General features: G+C 42.4%; 3 protein-coding genes across 3 annotated transcripts in view; 2 read left to right on the forward strand and 1 right to left on the reverse strand.

Annotated features, from left to right (window-relative positions):
- engase (endo-beta-N-acetylglucosaminidase) overlaps positions 1–5423 on the forward strand; it is an 8684-nt gene extending 3261 nt beyond the window's left edge. The window contains exons 6-14 of the mRNA XM_029437868.1: positions 331–479; positions 598–769; positions 866–972; positions 1078–1189; positions 1687–1874; positions 1979–2121; positions 2614–2713; positions 2805–2916; positions 3234–5423. Coding sequence (XP_029293728.1) covers positions 331–479; positions 598–769; positions 866–972; positions 1078–1189; positions 1687–1874; positions 1979–2121; positions 2614–2713; positions 2805–2916; positions 3234–3635 — 1485 coding nt within the window. The 3' untranslated portion in view covers positions 3636–5423. The remainder of the gene's footprint in view (positions 1–330; positions 480–597; positions 770–865; positions 973–1077; positions 1190–1686; positions 1875–1978; positions 2122–2613; positions 2714–2804; positions 2917–3233) is intronic.
- A 1030-nt stretch (positions 5424–6453) lies between these two features.
- Positions 6454–12505, reverse strand: scpep1 (serine carboxypeptidase 1). The gene is made up of 13 exons (XM_029437869.1): positions 12376–12505; positions 11803–11942; positions 10823–10912; positions 10558–10713; positions 9860–9934; positions 9293–9365; positions 9067–9104; positions 8860–8988; positions 7997–8081; positions 7795–7908; positions 7567–7704; positions 7171–7334; positions 6454–6801 (listed from the first exon to the last, which is right to left on the reverse strand). The coding sequence occupies exons 1-13, from the start codon at positions 12431–12433 to the stop codon at positions 6739–6741; spliced, it is 1323 nt and encodes a 440-aa protein (XP_029293729.1). The 5' UTR covers positions 12434–12505; the 3' UTR covers positions 6454–6738.
- Positions 12506–13666: 1161 nt separating this feature from the next.
- Positions 13667–18401, forward strand: coil (coilin p80). The gene is made up of 7 exons (XM_029436721.1): positions 13667–13959; positions 14180–15167; positions 15756–15845; positions 16472–16519; positions 16597–16666; positions 16772–16860; positions 17767–18401. Exons 1-7 carry the CDS (start codon positions 13703–13705, stop codon positions 17812–17814), a joined length of 1590 nt encoding a protein of 529 aa, XP_029292581.1. The 5' UTR covers positions 13667–13702; the 3' UTR covers positions 17815–18401.
- Positions 18402–19017: the final 616 nt, after the last annotated feature.

Below are 19017 nucleotides of genomic sequence, written 5' to 3' on the forward strand. Positions count from 1 at the left end.
CATGGGGCCCATAGAGCATGCACACTAGCATTTTCCTTAAGTCCCGCCTTTTGGCCCCATGGTATCACGTGACTGATACGGAAGTTGTAATTACATGGTTTGGCGACAACGAAAATTTGCTTCAAAGCCTGCCGCACTTCCTGGGGGCTTGGTGGACCCTCGCAGACATGGCGGATGACTACATTTGCGTCAAGAGGAACAAATTGAATTGAATTCAATGGGCCTTTATTGCTATATGCTAACATGCTACACGAAGATGTTGAACATTTTGTAGAGGCCTTGTCTTCACCTTGACCTCTGACTGAAGCGTGTCATGTCCTGTGTGTGCAGGAGGTTGCGGTGAAGAACACTCCTTTGTTCCTGCGCTATCTGACAGAGCAGCTGCACGAGCGAGTGTCCGGCAGCCTGCTGCTGTGGTACGACAGTGTCATCCAAAACGGAGTGCTAACATGGCAAAATGAACTGAACCAGTCCAACAGGTAGAGAAATTACAATCAGTCACTGAACTCAATATAAGCCAATTGGTCAACCATTGTGTCCATTTAGACGACCAAGAAGGTTCATTAATAACTACCCAACACTTTATCTCAATCTCAGGGTGTTTTTCGATGCTTGCGATGGTATCTTCACCAACTACAACTGGACAGAGCAGAACCTGGAGTGGATGAACGGCTACAGTGGGCTCCAAGGCCGCCAGGCCGACGTCTACATCGGGGTTGACGTGTTCGCCCGAGGCAAGGTGGTGGGAGGAATGTTGGAAACAAATAAGGTACACACTGTGGAACATGTGTGTCTGCTGGTGAAGAAGTGTTGATCATTATCAGATCATTGACCATATGCACCTTCATGTTTTGGTTGTCTCAAGGCACTGGAAATCATTCGAAAGCACAACTTCTCTGCAGCCATCTTTGCTCCAGGCTGGGTGTACGAGTCTTACAATGAGAAGACCCAATTCCGCAAGAATCAGGACAGGTATGATCAACAGAAGTAAATGAACACAGTAAAGCAGAAGAAAAAGCCGTCAGTACATGTTAGTTAGCAAAGGTGTTTTGAAGGCGTGCCCTGTGCTGTGTGCAGGTTCTGGGCTCTTCTGTCAGACTACCTGTACATCCATCGGCCAACCTCACCGCTCCCCTTCATCTCCTCATTCTGCCAGGGCTTTGGGAAGGCCATCTACTGGAGAGGACAGGTACATGCATGCGCTAACTATTATTATACTATTTCAAAGCACAGACGCTTTGAAATCTTTATCAGTACAAAACTGTTTATATAATGGTACAAACAAAATATCCCATTGTGAATTTATTTATTATTTAATAATTGGAATATGGTTGGTGGTCCACCCAGCACTCTGTTATGCCCGCTGGCCATAAATTGAGTTAATCAATTACATAAATAATAAATATATTATGCTAAATAATAATCAAACATTATTTATATAAATAGTTTTAGTACATAAAAAATGTAGACATAAAGAATTGATCACATCACACTAGTCCTCACATCTCTAATTTAGAGTTAATTCTAACATTTTATTTCTAGTCTACAAAGCCAGTTACTAGCTGCTGCTGTGTGTGTGTGTGTGTGTGTGTGTGTGTGTGTGTGTGTGTGTGTGTGTGTGTGTGTGTGTGTGTGTGTGTGTGTGTGTGTGTGTGTGTGTGTGCGTGTGCGTGTGCATGTGCGCAGCGGGAGGCCAACAGGAGCTGGTTTAACCTCACTGCCCAGGAGATCCAGCCCTTGTACTACCATACGCAGCTGGAGGGCCAGGGATGGCTGAGCAGCCGCGGCTGCCCCGAGGACGCGTGGAATGGAGGCTGCTCACTGCTGCTGGAGGGACTCATCCCCGCCACACACACGACTCCACTTTGTGCCAAGTGCGTGTGTGTTTGTTCTTCACCATTGTGTTATTTTATTGTGGGGGAAAAAGTGATCTGTCCCCTCCTACCTCCCCTAAACACAAGTCTCTGTTCTGTATCAGGATCTTCTCCCTCCATGTACCCCTGGGATCTAAGACTCTGTTGATCCTCATCTCCAAGCCATCGACTGGGATCAAAGTTTCCCTGGAGCTGAAGACGACGGACGCCAGGCTTTGCACACACGTGCACGTCCAGGATGTCAAACGTGAGTTTCTCTGATCCATTCAGGGTCCACACCTGCTTATCCTCCCCCAGCTATAACCATGTTATAATAAATCTCATGAGCATGCACTCACTCATGAACAGGTGGTACTCAACATGCTGAAACAAGAGATTTACACAGAGTTCTGCAATTAAGAAAGTTTGCTAAATTCGATTTCGAACGCTCGTAGGCAGGTTACCAAGGGGTGCGCATTGTAGTCATTTTGCTAACAAGGGGAATGGCTTCCCCTGTCAAATCGCCTACTGGGTACAAGGTAAACCACTGAGAAATGTCTTGGATAAAATGTTCCTAAATGAGGTCTATTAAATATTCAACCTTTTCAGCCTCGGGTATGTCACACTCAGGCAGCCTCTAAGATTTGTTGATACTCAGCAGTATCCATTCTTCCTTCCACGAGCTCCCCAATGCTTATTGTTGTAAAGGTTCTTCACATTTGTATCTGGTCATTGCTAAGCATTAAGTGTGTTTCTGCAGTTCACAGTACGTCTCCTGCCGTACTGGATGAGGAGCTCCAGCTGGTGAGCCAGTTCTCTCAGCTGTGTGGCAACTTGAGTCCAGATGGTTGGACGATCGGGTAAGGCCCTCGAACAGCTGAATAACAGCTACAGTAAGTGAATGGGTCTCACTCTAAAATCTTTGTTCTCCCTTCATGTCACTATGGGCAGATGTTCACAGTTGGAGCTCCGTGGCTGTGCTCTTCGAGAAGTTGGTTTGATCATCCAGAGGGATGGAGAGCCGCAGGAGACGCCTTTCAGCTGCAGAGTGGGAGAAATCATGGTGAGTCCGTGCGTTACACTTCAGCCAACACTTGGACTGACATTCACTGATGCAGCATATCCACTTCAGCTGAGCCTTCAACTGACGCTTCAGCTCCTTTCAGCGCTTACCCTTAAATGGACACTTCAGTTTTCATCAGCACGTCCACTTTAAAGGCTATTTCACCTTCCTTTAGTATTTAGATTTTGACTACCACTTCAACTATTTGAAATGTCTCAACTGTAAATTTTCAACACCAAGGGCACTTTATTTTTCTACATGAAATGTAGCCATTCCTATGTACATTGTTCTTGTCCCCCCTTGTTTCTCCCAATAAGCTTTTGGATGGAGCCAGTCTGCAGGTTCCCCCCGAGCTCGTTCAGGGCTTGTGTGTTTATGACGTGGTTTGGCTGCGTGGTGCTGTTACCTCTCCAGGGTCCACCTCTACCTGCCTGCACCTCAACGCCACTCTGCGCTGGAACTACCCGATCAAGCTTGTGCGCCACTTCAGGGTGTACTGGCGACGGCTGAGAGGACCTGATCCCCGAATCCCCCCAGGTCAGTTGGTTCTGGTGGGCCGGGCATATTCTAATCTTTTCAGAGTGACGGAGCTGGCAGTGGTGGAAGCACCCGGCCTGCTGGAGCTGGTGGTGGAGCCGGTGATCAAGAAGGGCTTCCCACTCCCAGAGACCCACTGGGGAAGAAGAAGCCTCAGCTACTCAGAGGACTTAACACAATGACTTTACATCACTGTATATGTATGTATGTATATATCTATCTATCTATCTATCTATCTATCTATCTATCTATCTATCTATCTAGATATATAGATATATAGATATATAGATATATAGATATAGATATAGATATAGATATATATATATGGATATAGATATATAGATATATCTATATATGGATATAGATATATCTATATATGGATATAGATCATGAAATCATAAAATCCACTAAGTGTGCATGTCAACTGCAAATTCCATCCATGTGTGAAGAAAAAAAAAAGCTTTCGAGAAAAGATCTTAAAGGAACCAGGAAAACAGCCTCACTTTGTTATCAAGAGTTAAATGAGAGGATTGACACACTCATAGTAAATATGAAGCTCCAGCCTGTTGGCTTAGCTTAGCTTAGTTTAGTTTAGCATTAAGACTGGAAACGGGTGGTAAAAGCTAGCCTGGTTCTGTCTGAAGGTAACAAAATCCACCTACCAGCTAAAGCTCACTATCTAGTTGTACATCGTATCTCGTTTGTACTAAAAGTGTAAAAATAACAAGTTTAAGGGTTTGTGTGCTGGACTATTACAGGAACATCTGATGGTTGCCCGGCAACCTCACGGTAATGACAACACTCTTGGACTCTGTTTTTGTACTAATTAAACGAAGGAGATAAAAGGTGTTTTATCAGTGACCTTTAAAGATGCTGGTGGTCAGGCTAGCTGCTACAACCTGTTTCCAGTATTTGTGCTAAGCTAACTGGCTGTAGCTTCTATATTTCCTGTTGAGACATGAGTTGTATCACTCTTCATTTAAATTGTATCGTATTTCCCAAAATATTGAACTATTCCTTGCATCGCTACATTTTGCTTGTGCTTGAGTACCTAAAGTCTTCTGCGCTGTCAAAGACGCAACTTAATTGAGGATGAAATATCGAGTTTTATATTATGTAATTATGTTGTCAGATGAAGCATGTGTCCCGGGCTACCATGTAGGTAGGCTCAATCAAATGCACTCATATTACATCTCAGGTTTCTCAATGCAATGGAGTCTTTCCTTGATAGTCCATCTTTCAGTCGATGTAGCAGTTTGCTGTGTCTCTGCTGATGTATCAGGAGTCGCAGGTATTACTTACTATATATAACAAGATGGACTTCCAAACATACAAAATATTTAATGTCTTTCTTCTCATTCTCATGTGGATTTGGCTTATTTTTCATTATTCTTATGCACTATTAACCTTTTGGATTCACTGTGCTTTATAAACTCTATGCTAGCAATATGTATGCAACACCAAAGATATTAAGAGAAGACAGACAATACATTTTACAAAGTAGCATTCTTTAAAGTTCATGATCCATCATTGGATCATTCTGGTGTTACAACAAACTACAACATGTGATCATCATTCCAAGTGGATCATGGTAAATGAAGTAATAAAACTTGTGCAATTTGTTATTTGTACTTAAGATCAATTTGTCTGCTTGTGTTTTAACTTTGATATTAAAAAGGTCTGTTGATCAGTGTGAAGAAACATTTTATTGTGATTTAAAGAAACCAAAATGTAATTTTCTTTCTAGAGCCACTTTACATATTCTACCTCATGATCCTGCCCAGTGTGCTGGAGTGCAGAGCCAACACAACTAATGTGTTTCTCTCTAAATGTGTAAAAAGTGCTAAACATTGCAATATGTCGGTGTCGTATTGCTGTGGATGCAGCTGGCATGTCTATCAGACAAATCTAATTCTGTCCTTAGACCCTCGCATCGCACAAGGAACAACTTCCTAAAAGAAACCCCATAATTAAAGGGGGAAAAATGGAAGAAACTTCAGGGAGAGCAACTGAGGAGGGATCCCTCTCCCAGGACGGACAGACATGCAATAGATGTTGTGTGTACAGGATAAACAGACAATCCATGTGACAGAAATGTGTATATGAAAAAGATGGATCCAGGAGGATGTCAATAAGCTTCCCAGTGCCTAAACGTGGGTGTCGGGCAGTGCAACAGGCGCATTATTGCAGTATTCATTGAGTTCAATTCACAGAATGAATACTGCAATGCGCAAATATTTTGAGTCCGGATGCAGCTTCTTCCATTCTTATGTTCAAAGCTATTTAAGTTAAAACAATTGGCATAAGAATGATGCGTTTTCTTGCAAGGCATGCTAGAGCTGTAAGTGTGTGCAGATGTAAAGAATGTTTCATCTAACAGCAGCTGATAAGTTTCCCCATCAGTAAGATGTCCTGAGAACAGACTCGAACAACATTCTGATGAATTGTAGCAGGACAAGTCTACAGCTATGCTAATGCTAACATGTTGATGTTTACCACTTTTACCATCTTACTTTAGCATGTTATCATACTAACACTAGCTAAATAGCATTAAACATGCAGTTCACTGAGGCTGATGGAATATCATTTGTTGTGCAAGTTATTACAACATAAAATGTTAAATGATGGCACTAAATTAAGTTTAGGCATCGCCAAAGTAATTAGTTAAATTTTTACCCCCCCCCCCCCCCCAATTACAGTCTAAACTAAATTGGTGGAGCACAGCTATCCCTCGACCCACCAAATACCTGCAGAACTAATGACATTTGTGCCTTTTACTGAATGTTAGCATGCCAAACATTTTACCTGCTAAACATTAGCATGTTGGCATACGTAACTGCTGTGCAAAGTCTAGTGTGGCGCTTGGCTCTGTCACACCGGTCAACCTTGACCCTGGCACACCATGAGGCGCTTCATTTAGTGACAAGCCACATGTTCACGCGTTACCGTTGTACCATAAATGCAACAATTAAATGTCCCTGTGAAAGATTATGCAACACATTTGTTCATGCATACTTTTAAAGATTGCGCTTTCAAAAAAAAAAACTTCCATTCAAGAATGAAAGAAACAAACTAGCACACTCTTCTCAGATATGCAATAAGAATAAAGAAATAGCCAAGCAGAATTTACAAAAAAAAAAAAAATTTCTTTATCGTAGTTATGGCTGAAAGTTACACAGAGCTCTGCTGTAATCAGAGAGCGCCGAGATTCATTATTTGGTTTAGCACAGAATATAAAAAGGTCATGTGATTATCGGGATTGTCAGAGCCATTCCAGCTGGCCGATCAATCCTGCTGGGTGATCATCTTCATCATCTGCAAGGCCATTGGGCCCTGGTCTGAGGGAATCTGAGAGAAAGAGACAAGTTCCACTTTAACGGTTAGAACTAAAAAGTCTACATCATTAGAGACGGCAACATGAATTATACAAAGCCCGCCATCAGATTAACTAATAATAACTAAATAAAACCCATTTGTATTCTCGGAACTAAAATTGATTTATTGCATCATTGTGCCTCCATCTTATATAATACTGGACAGTCTAATGCTTGGTGAAGATCCATGTCCACCACACTGTGGTAAAGACATGCGTCCCATATTCAAAAACTACCTCAAGTGGTATTCTTAAACTTTGTCCCCAAGGGGGAACTTGGTCTTGCAGCGGGATAAAACGTATCACATATTTCCAATATGAAAAACAAAATGCCAGAGTCTTACCATGTGACCGGCTTTCAGGATCCAAAAGAAGGCAAAGTTCTTATAAGTCTTGCAGAAAGCTCCAGTAATGCCCGTTGAGGTGGGCTCATCGAGGGGGGTCCACCTCATGTTGTTAAAGCCAGGTAGCCCCTCCCACTTCAGCCTCTTCACCCACAGCTCCTGACCTGTGACAGGAAGTACAGACCATGTGACAGGAAGTACAGACCATGCTCCATGTTATGACAAATGTACAGGCGGCTGTTGTACTTAATAAAAGTAAAGAAAAAAAAAGTATGCAAATTGGAACGCAGCCCATGTGACATGGGAAGTAGAGATCCACGTGGCAAAGAGGAATTAAATATTATTTACAGCACTGCTGCTTGAGCTGTACAGCAAGTAATACAGTGATGAAGTTACCCATGGTATCCACTATGAGATCCAGCTGGCCATTGTAGACGGTGACATTGACGCCAGCGCTCAGCAGCTGGTCCACTACATCCACCACAGGCCTCATGAAGTCTCCTGCCATGTAGCTGAACACATCCTCTGCCTGGCCTGGACACACACACACACACACACACAACCAGAGAATAAAGACAACATCTCTAAAAGAATGCATGTCAGACTACAGACACTGTACAGTACCTCCCCAGGTGACATTCTGGGGGATGATGCCCAGTTTCTTCCTGATTGATCCATTCATCAGCTCCCTCAGCGATTGACTGTGGAGGGGTCGAATATGGCGTCGCGTCTGCAGAGCTGGTGAAAACAGAACCTAGTCATTTAATAATGAACATCTCAGTTAGCTGCTGTTAGTTTTTAAACTTGCTGAACTGCAGCGTCTTACAGATGAAGTTTTCTACTACTGCAAAGCTGCTTCTGTCATCCGGCTCCTGGGTGAGGATGTTGTAGAAGTTCACTCCATTGGTGTTCTGAAGTCAATCATGATGTGCACACCACATGAAAGCACAGTATGCAGAACAGAAATCAATATGGAGAAAATGACCCCTTCAATGTCACCATATTTAAATTCCTTGGTATGAAGTCATTTGCATGCTCGTGCTTGTTTGTGTTTTACTATAACAGCACACACATTTGTTTATGTTGTAACCTATTTAACTGTAAAGTACCATGAGCTCATAAAAAACAGAAGCACCCAAGACTTGATATTTGGCACAAATAATTACTAAAGGAAAAGTTTGACATTTAGCTTAGCATAGAGACTGGATAAAGGGGGAAACAGCTAGACTGGCTCCGTCAAAGGTAAGACAACCCACCTAGCAGCATCTTTAAAGCTCAGAGTAATAACCAAACTATATCTGCGTGTTTATTTTAAACAAATAAGATATCCTGCAGCCAGGCTAGCTGTTTCCCTCTGTCTCCAGTCTTTGTGCTAAGCTAACTGGCTGCAGTACAGATATGAGTAGTATGATCTTTTCATCCAACGCAAACACATTCCTCTGAATATTTTTTTTTTATATAAAGTTACTACCAGTGAAACTGAACACTTCCTGCTGATTTTTGCATCCCTAAATATGATATACACTTAAGAAAAGGGGAAATTAGAAATAAGGCAGCCTCTAAAATAAGCCCGTCCCAAATAAGTTGATATAAAGTAAGGCATGTTAACATTAATGAGCAGAGATGCACTATAAATGGCTGTACATGAGAGTGACCCTAACAGCATCAGACATGTCGCGTTGTACCAACCTGCTCCACCACAGTCTCAGCCACAGACCACAGCTCCGTGGCTTTGGCAAACTGCTGCTGCTCCACAGCTCGCTTCACCGCCTCCGCTGCACTGCTGACGTCTGCGAGACCCGAATCATCCAGCAGTGACTGCACAGCAGAGCAGCACAGGTCAGAAGGAAATTCACACATGCAATAAGAACTTTATCTAAAAGGTTTGTTACTTACAGTGGTGTAGAGGTACGGCCCCCAGGTCATGACGGAGTCTGTGGGTGAAGCAGAAGTCTTAGAGCAGTCGGGTCATTTCTCCACCCAACATTTAAAGATAAATCCTTTTACAGACATCATGGATTCACTTCTTCCTGTTGGCTTGTGATTGGCTTATACAAGTATTAACCACAATAATACAGAGTAATTCAAAATCAGTCAGTGGTACAGACTGACAGATACTGACCCAGAGGAGAAATCCAAGAGTCCCCAAGTGCCACACCAGCAAAGTTACATTTCACCGTCCCCTGTGCTATGGCCTGCACAGACAAGAGACACATTAGAGTTGTTAAAGTGATGACCTCTTAACATTTTAATCGCAATGACAAAATGTCTTCAGTTGTAGTTTGTCCTTAGGGAGACGCCAGAGAGAAAATAAAAAAATACAGCAATATTTAAGTTTCTTTAGAATAGCCAGGATACACTCAGAAACTTCCCCAATCTAGTTACTTTCATTTAGGAACAATTTCAGGATTTACAGATGACAGTTTGTGATGATCTTTAAAGAAGTTAGACCAACTTCTGTTGACTGGAATTATACTAGAGGAATTACGAGCAAAACTAAAAAATTATTATACTTCCACATATAAAGCAGAACATTAAAGTTTATTATTTCTACTACTGCAAAAAAAAAATGAACTTTCAAGAAGCCATTACACAAGGTTTCTTTTGCCTACTGATCATATCCCAGTTGTTTAACATGGGGACTTTCCCGTACGTAAAAAGGAGAAGCAACACTCTGCTATGTACTCACCTCTGTGAGCGTCAAGGAGATCACAGCGGCCATCTTCCCTCCATATGACTCAGAGAAGATGTAGAAGGGGACGCTCTGCATAGAGTACAAAGAAGCTTAGATAAAACAATAAAAAGCCATGGCTGTGATCAGGACACTTAAGACATGATGCAGCATTTATAGATACTCTTATAGCAAACAAAGGCTTACAGGCTACGCTAGTTAAGTTACCCATCATGCCTCGCTCTAGTGCTGAATTTTCCTATAAAACAATATTCTATTTTTTTTTTTTTTTACTATTCAGGTTCTAGTTTTTCGTGCTCAGTATGAGGGACGGCAGGGGAATCAGTGCTTGAAAAACAAAAAGTTAAAATGATTCTCACTAGCAAACATTACAATAAAATACTTTTCTAAATTTGTTGAAAGTTAAAAAAAAGTTAACTTTTTTTCAAGCTCAATGTAAAATCATGAGTAAAACTGAGAATATAATTAAATTATCGACCACAAAAATGTTTGGAGGTGTTAATCATCAGTCCGACAGAAAATTAAAATCATGAACAATCCAAACATGGCAATCTTTTAAAGTAATTCAAGCAGCATGTTTGGAGTGTTACCACTTTTAGGCACGAGCACCTGGAGAGCAGATAATGCAGATGAAATGAAGTAGAGCAAACATGTTTCTTTGTACAGTAATCCACTATGATGCTTTAGGGACAGACCTGGAATTCTGCTCTCTCTGTGAAGAAGTGTTGCAGCAGCACCAGCATGTCTGAGGCCACCGTGGCCACATTGGTAGCAAAAGCGTCTGGCCGGTCAGTGTAGCTGAAGCCCGTGCCCACAGGGTTATCTACAAACAGCACACTGGCTGCCTGCACCTGAAACAGCGTTACCATCCTAAAGGTTACAAAGGGAACAGTTCGTGGAAAGATGTGTGAGAGTTACAACTTTTAGCTCTGCAGTGCTCCAACAAAAGGCCAATCTTACCCAGCTCGTCTTTCTGGGCTCCAGCTTCCTGTTCAAAGGTCCGATCTCCTCAAAGTTCCCAAAGCCACTTCCTGATCCTCCTGGTCCCCCCTGAAGACACACGGGCAAACATCCTCATCACGCTCAGCAGAGGGGCTACTTCATAAAGCAGCAGTCATATGCATTTAATGAGCTTTATTTTCCAGGAGTATTGAGATATAATACGGGATTAGCCACATCAACCTAATCTTTTACCCAGTTCCCCCTTTTTTTCTAAACTCCTGACTTCATGAGTTAGTTCCTCCTCTGCAGCAGCACTGTTGTTAGTCACACCACCAATGTCTTGTATAGACCCGTTCTCAGTTGAACCAGCCACCTTCCAACGGTCCCTCAGCTCATATCAATGTTGAGGGTTTTATCTTATTTGCTACAAATGCTGTGTAAGTAACTGAAAACCATTTACCATCATACGGTACACATTTATTTCCATACTCTAAAATGAATATGAACTTGCAGAGCCTTGAAACCTGCTTCAGTTCCACAGAGTTGGGGGATTAGTGACAGACAAAAAGAATCGTCTAACAGTTAGACTCCAACTTAAGATAAGTACGAGAGACCCTGTGATGGGCACCCAAACAATACATTTACCAGAATGCAACTTAATAGCCTTGTTTAGACCCCTGTCTGGTAAATACCCACATCTGTTTAACTCCATGCCCCAAGTTTTGAATGCACTGTAGGCTTAGCTAGAGAAGTATTGTGTCAAAACACCTTGAAGTGGAAAAGTCAGTAGGGTGCCCACTTTAAGCCGTGTTGCCTGAATCCTTGTCAAGGTTACATTGTGTGGCAGACAGAAACAGCTACCCATCTCATACAGCCCAGTCTGCAAATTAATTTACTAATGCATGGAAATCTGGAAGTCAGGGAAAACAAGCAGAAACCAAAGACAATACAGGAAGAACATGATGAGAAACATTCAGCAGCAGAATGAGGTGTCCTACCTGCAGCCACATGATCAGAGGCAGCTCGCTGGACTGTGCAGACTGGCTGTCAGCATAGTACAGCCACCAGAACATGTGGGCCCCGTCCCTCACCTTCACATAGCTCCAGGCTTCTTTAGCGGCCAGAGGACTGCAGAGCCCTACACACACACACACACACACACACACACACACACACACACACACACACACACACACACACACACACACACACACACACACACACACACACACACACACACACACACACACACACACACACACACACACACACACACACACACACACACACACACACACACACACACACACACACACACACACACACACACACACACACACACACACACACACACACACACACACACACACACACACATTACATACACACGGGTTTACATTACATACACACTTCCCTTGGTGTTCACTTACGGGCCACCATAGGCGCAAGAAGATATTAAACTAACAACAAATCAACGTTAGTTTCGTTTAGCCGCCCGCTGAGTCTCGTCATGAGGCAATACATTATATAAGCATGAGAACACGACACTTGTATACAGACCATGATCTTACCTGTATTGACGCTAACAGCCAGTAAAAACAACAACGTGCAGGCTGCTGTCCGGTCCATTGTTGAAGAGTGAGTTAACTGAGAGTTCAGCTTTATTGCTACAAGTCACATGACCACACGCAGGGTCAGCTGACCCACGTCGTGTTTTTTTCTTTTTTCTTGTTGCATATACAATATGTGGTTAGAAACAATCATTTCAGAGCAGCTCAGTTACATTCATTAGTGAGGGTGTAGGGACAATCATTTTGGTTTTGTCAGCTAAAATCTAACATTTTGGATTCACCCAAAAACATTTTTACTATTGAAAGCATTTTTAATGAACTACAATTCCCTTGATTCATTGCACTGAGCACGTTGTTGTAGTCCAGAGACGGTTCAGAAGGTGATGTTATAGACATAAACCGTAAATAAGGTTAGAGAGCATCTTTGAATAGTCTTTGATGCTGCTTCTTCTGTCCGGTCGCCTTAGAGAACAATACAAATAATAACAATAATAATTGTTATTATTATTATAACATCAATGATAGTAATAATGATACTAATTATGATATTAATTATAACAATAATAATAATAGTAATAATACTAATTATGATAATAATAACACTATTAATGATAATAATAATAATAATAATAATAATAATAATAATAATAATAATAATAATAATAATAATAATAATAATACATTCGTATAAGGCATAAGCTAATAATAACTGCCTCCACGCCACCAGAGGGAGGTGTTGTAAAGAGTTGTCTTTATAGTGGGTTACCAGTACTGGTTAGTCCTTCGAAATAGGACAAAATATTTATTGTCATACATTTAAATAATTGATTTTCAAGTCATTAAAAAGAGTTGACCTCAGATAAATAAATGTAATTTATTGTAAATGTATTACAAAAAAAATAGAATATGAAAATTCATATGTAATTTATTAATTAATTCCGCCACACTTCAGAATATGGCAATTTAACATGATTTTCTCTGCAAGAACTGCAGTCTAAATTTGTAGCATTATAATGACTGAATATTGTTGTATGGAGTGTATTAAGCATCATGGGAAGATGGATTATACAGTGTGCTTTATCTTAAACCATCAATTATCATAAATGTTATTATTGTTGAGAGGTTATTTTCCAAAAGAAAAACCGACTATTGGAAGGCGGACAATGGCTGAAATAGTAAGAAAGTACGAAATGATCAATATGAAAGAGATGTAAATAAATGAATATTTGTAATGGACGGATAGATTTTAAAACTCTTATCCTGAAATTCCTGATAAAAAATACGGTGACTATTTCCGGCGGAACACGAGCGGTGTTTTGGTCCTCTCATGCTCATGGCTGCTCACGGTAATAACTTTATCCGCGTGCGCTTACACTTCGACTACCCGCCCCCGGCTGTTGTTGACTGCCGCATGTGCTGGCTGCTCGTGGACCTGAACACGTGTCGCGTGGTGGCGGATCTAGAGAGTCTGATCAGAGAGAAGTTTGAGTTCAGCCGCAGAAGCATCCTCAACCTGTTCATACAAGACTGCTACCTGCCGCACACAGAGAGCGTGCACGTGGTGCGCGATGATGACAGCCTCAGGTGCGCGTACTTCCCATGTCACTAATACCCATCATACTGTACCCATCATACTGTACCCGGCTGCAGCCTCTGCTGGGAGTTCTTGGTGTTTGTGTGGCAGCAGTTCTCAGTTCAGCTTTAACAGGCAAAACTGTTCCTTAAAACTTTAAGGATGTATATATATATTTTATATATAATGTTTGACTTTTCCTTTTTAAATACATGATTCTTGTTTTATCAGGGTGAAGGTGGACTGTCTGGCTCAGGTGAATGGGCACAGCAGCCGTCCAGATGCAGCAAGTGAAAAGTGCAGAAAGAGACAGAGACCCACAGAGGAGGATGGGCCAGGAGAAGATGGAGTGAGCGTGGAATGGAAGAAAAAAAAGAGGAAAAACAAGAGTGAGGAGAGCCTGCAGAGGGATACCAAGCAGGCTTCAGGTGATGAGAGCAATACGAAGTCACAAAGAAAGCCAACAGACAAGAAGAAGAAAAGAAAGAAGGCAGAGTTAACCCCCAAACCAGCTGCTTCTCCCAAAAAAAAACCAGCTAGTGTAGAGCAGCCAGTTAAAAGCGCCAAGAAGCCCCCAGTGGCAAAGGCAAAAACGCAGGATGTCTCTTCAGATTCCAGTTGCAGCAGCAGCGAGAACGATAAAGCTCCCAAAAAACCAGCTGCCAAAAAAACGTTACCCAAAATTCCCTCCTCCACCCCTGCTGCCTCCAAGACGCCTCCAACCACCAAACCCCCCCAGACTAAATCACACGCTCCTTCATCATCATCTTCAGAAAGCACCTCCTCTGATGAGGCCCCCGCTGTAAAAAACCTGCCAAAAAACACCCATATAACCTCCACAACCCCTAAAGGTAGAATAAGTGACAACATCAAATCGCAGCAGGCTCTTCCTGCCCTGCAGTCCACAAACGGTGCGCAGAAGCAGGCTGCAAGCGCTGCGGTGCCGAATCACCATGACAACGTAGTTCCTTGTAACTCAGGTTGTGATGACGAGATCAAGCTGGTTATCCGCCGGCCAATGCAGCAGCCAGGCCTCGGGGGGGACAGCCAGTCGCCTTGGAGAGGCCGCGGCCGGGGACACGCCAGACGTGGGAGTCCTGGAGAGACAGGCAGGGGTGGAGGTCGAGGTAGAGGAGGCTTTACAGAGTTCAGCTATCATGGAGCCAAGGAGCCGTCCTGCCACACAGACTCACTGACCAACCTGTCAGTGATCCTCCAGGTCTGTCTGCACCTAATGTCTGATTCAGCTTCTGTACGATACTATCATCTGCATTTAAAAACCTTAGTTCAGTGTGCTAAGTTAGAGATCCTCAGTGCGTGCGTGCGTGCGTGCGTGCGTGCGTGCGTGCGTGCGTGCGTGCGTGCGTGCGTGCGTGCGTGCGTGCGTGCGTGCGTGCGTGCGTATGCAGCTAAGCCACCCGCCCCACTTACTGTTGCTACGCTTGTTAAACATTCCCACTTTATGTTAATGGTAAAAGTCTTGAATACTAGTTAGCTGGACATGCTGATGTTTGAAGCTTACAAACATTAAGTTTAATCCATTAAAACGTCTCCACCCTCTAAACTCTTCATGTGTAAAGTATAGCTCTCACTACGACCTCCGGCCCACCGCTGCAACATGTGGAAATCCAATGCTGCCTAGTTACAGTTGCTAAGCTAGGAATGGACAAGCGCTGTTTAGGGGTTGGGTACGGCGAACAGTCAGTCACATGAAGGAAATCCTCGGTCACGTTATAGTCTTATTGACAGTACTGTTGTGTACATGGTCCTTGCCTGTCCATTCTGAAACACTGTGTTCATGTTGTAGAATGGAGCAGAAGCTGCTCCCCGACGGGACTACAGCTCCATGCCTCTGCTGGCTGCCCCTCCTCAGCTGGGGCAGTTGATTGCCTTCAAGGTAAGTCCCCGTGTTATTCACACTGCAGGCCTACTCTCTAACTACAAACTAACTGTTGATATGTGATATTGATGTTATGCACAGTCCTGATGACTAAATACCAGGGGAGAGTAAAGGCAGTGCAGTGAAAATGAAAAGAAGCTCAGAGAGCTGTGCCTCACTAACTAGCTTGTCCCATGGCTAGCTTGTTAGCAGATAGCTCACCAGCTACAGCAGTTCTCCCTTCGTCACCAAGCTTCTGGGAGCAAATATTTTCTGAAGATGCATGGATGAATTTCCCTGCGCCATCCTCTGGTGATTCTTGCTGAAAACAATGCACTTAATGTTTGAATGTGAATAACTCCTTTTCACTTTGACTGTTTTTCACAGGCAGTAAAAAAAACATTCATGATCTGTATATATGATCTGCATTCAAAATAACTTAGTGCATGACCTTTTGTCAAATAAGACACTGAAGACTACTTGGAAGCTTAATTGTGTGTGTGTGTGTGTGTGTGTGTGTGTGTGTGTGTGTGTGTGTGTGTGTGTGTGTGTGTGTGTGTGTGTGTGTGTGTGTGTGTGTGTGTGTGTGTGTGTGTGTGTGTGTGTGTGTGTGTGTGTGTGTGTGTGTGTGTGTGTGTTCACAGTTACTGGAGCTAACTGAGAACTATACACCGGAGGTATCAGAATATAAGGTGAGTGTCTTCATCATCTGACCTCATTATACTTGTGCCCCCACACCACTGACCCTCCATGTTGCTCCACATTTCAGGAGGGAAAGATTGTGAGCTTTGACCCAACCACCAAACAGATTGAGCTGGAACTTCTTAATTCCTTCCAAGGTCAGGATCATTTTATCATACTTTAAAATGCCCAATTCAAAGTTAATGTCAACATTCAAAGGATCTTATTTTCTGATTCTTTCTAACTTGCTGCTTCTCCCTCAGCTCCTGTGGAGCCGGGCAAGTTTGACCTGGTCTATCAGAATGCAGATGGCTCTGAGAGTGTGGAGTATGCAGTGTCCAGAGGCTCCCAGGTCAGACTATTTAGCTACTTTTATTTACTGCACCTTTTTAAATGAGCAGTTCTATGAAAGGATCGATATCATGGAACTGGAGTAACTGACGCGGCTAGCCTAGCTTAGCGTAAAGAGTGGAATCAGGGGGAAACTGCTAGTCTGGCTCTGTCCAGAGTGAACCATGACTTCATGCACAGACATGACATTGATATCGATCTTCTCATCTCTCTCTTAGAAAGAAAGCAGATAAATATTTCCAAAAATGTTGAACTATTCTCCGAAAAATGGGTGCAGCTAAACCATAGGAGTTTGAGTCATCCCATTAAGAGGAAGTAAAAGCTCTGTATGTCATTGTGTACAGTACAGATAGGCCAATATTATCCTTTGACTTTCAGTGGCGTAGAATCATGTGATGCATGATGATATGATCTTATTATATTGTACTTTTTTACATTTTGACCAAATTGTAATTAAAAACAAAATTTCTTATTTGATGTTTTGTTTTACAATTTGGAAATAACAATAATCAGACATCGAATTGATGAGTGTTAAATTTCCATATATGAAATGTTATTAAAGGTAAATGGATGATTCCAGGGAGCGCATGCTAACCGGACACACCTTTTTATTTATACTAAACCGGTCACACACACAGTGCCTTATGAAACAACAGGGCTACAGAGGTTGACACTGATAGTCAGCAAAAGCAGTTAAAGCCTTTGTTTTGTCTTTGAGCCCCTTCCCTCTACTTTGAGTGATCCACACTTTTCAATCACTCACCCACACAGGAGAAAGTGGGGGGCTGACCAAACGACTTCATATGCAGAAAGTATTAGCTGTTAGTCCGTCAGTTGTTCCCTGTAATATCCTGTTGTAAAGTAAGTGTAATCATAGTTAAAATACCTTCTTCACCTCCTCCCATAGGTCACAGAGCGCTGGGACTCCCTGCTGGAACCCAGGCTGATCATTTAAATGGGACCAAGCAGTTTTCTCCACTTTACTTTTACTTCAGGATCCTTCAACTCGTACTCCAGCGCCTACGTTAAACTGGGAAGTTACTTCTGTGCATTGCATATGACAGCTAAGGGATGTGATTAAGATTGATGTATTTGCTTCTCTGTACTTCTCAATAACTCATCACTTTGCACAGAAAAGCTACTGGAGGTGTAAGTATTGACAAATATAATTTTTAATATGTAGGTGAAATGAGTGATCACCTCCAGGACTTAGACAGTTTTATGTTTTATACAGTGTTGTGACTGTGGATATCAGTCGTGTATAAACAGCTTTTCTAATAAAATACTTCGGGTCTATTGTATTATTCCATTGTGGAAATGTACTCTGTTATGGAAGGCTGTTTCTGCCGGGTAAAGATAAGAATGGTAGGAATGCTAAAACTAGAACACATAGTGATTCAAAATTATGAGATAAGTCAAGAGTATACTGAATTCCTATGTAAAAGTTTAAAATGTAGTTGCTGTTTTCCAAATTTGCCATTTATACTATCAGGAAAGCATACATTGCCTGCATCAAACTGGGTTATTAAATCTTTTTTTTAAGGATCTTTTTGGAGCTGCGTCACCACCATACTCAGTTACTACCACCTCCATCTTCTTTTTACATTGCATTGTGGGAGAAAATGTACATAGACAGACAAGTAACATTCACAGTATAATGTAAAAGTAATTTAGTTGGAGAACATTTGGCAGTCTGCCTCAGTACAGAGGGAGAAGATGTACAGCTGCGGACGTGTAATTATTACAGCCATGTTCCGTCTGTTTTATAGTTTGTTTATTGGATTGAATTACAAGTGGCAGAAACAAGAAAACCACATGCTCGCTTCCTCACAGCTGCCAGAAGGCTGTTTTTTTGGGGTTTTGTCTGACGGAGGCTGCAGAGTGCCGGCTCTGCCGACCTCTCTCTTCCCCGGCGGGCTGCTCTCCCGGCTGCGCCGCCACCGGGAAGATGAGACGAATATGAGGGTCGTTTTCTAGTTTCTGCCACTTTGGATTTAGTCCAATAAACAAACTAATGTAACGTTACACAGACTACAGCCCCGGTTAACATCAGTGCCCAGTAAACACAGATGATCAGCTCCACGTGAAGATTATCAGACAGCAGAGTTTTCTGACCAGAGATCAGAGTTTCAGCAGTTTGGTCGAATTTTGGTATTCT

This window comes from Cottoperca gobio, chromosome 8 (genome assembly GCF_900634415.1).
Source record: "Cottoperca gobio chromosome 8, fCotGob3.1, whole genome shotgun sequence".
NCBI lineage: Eukaryota > Metazoa > Chordata > Actinopteri > Perciformes > Bovichtidae > Cottoperca > Cottoperca gobio.

What these genes read in the sequence shown, in the direction of transcription:
- coil (XM_029436721.1), top strand. Translation starts at nt 13,703, where the DNA reads ATGCTCATGGCTGCTCACGGTAATAACTTTATCCGCGTGCGCTTACAC. An exon ending in GGCAGTTGATTGCCTTCAAG is followed by an intron (nt 15,846 to 16,471) that starts GTAAGTCCCCGT and finishes GTGTGTTCACAG; the next exon opens with TTACTGGAGCTAACTGAGAA. An exon ending in CGGAGGTATCAGAATATAAG is followed by an intron (nt 16,520 to 16,596) that starts GTGAGTGTCTTC and finishes TCCACATTTCAG; the next exon opens with GAGGGAAAGATTGTGAGCTT.
- scpep1 (XM_029437869.1), bottom strand. Translation starts at nt 12,433, where the DNA reads ATGGACCGGACAGCAGCCTGCACGTTGTTGTTTTTACTGGCTGTTAGC. An exon ending in CTCTGATCATGTGGCTGCAG is followed by an intron (nt 10,913 to 11,802) that starts GTAGGACACCTC and finishes GTGTGTCTTCAG; the next exon opens with GGGGGACCAGGAGGATCAGG. An exon ending in CTGAGACTGTGGTGGAGCAG is followed by an intron (nt 8,082 to 8,859) that starts GTTGGTACAACG and finishes GATTGACTTCAG; the next exon opens with AACACCAATGGAGTGAACTT.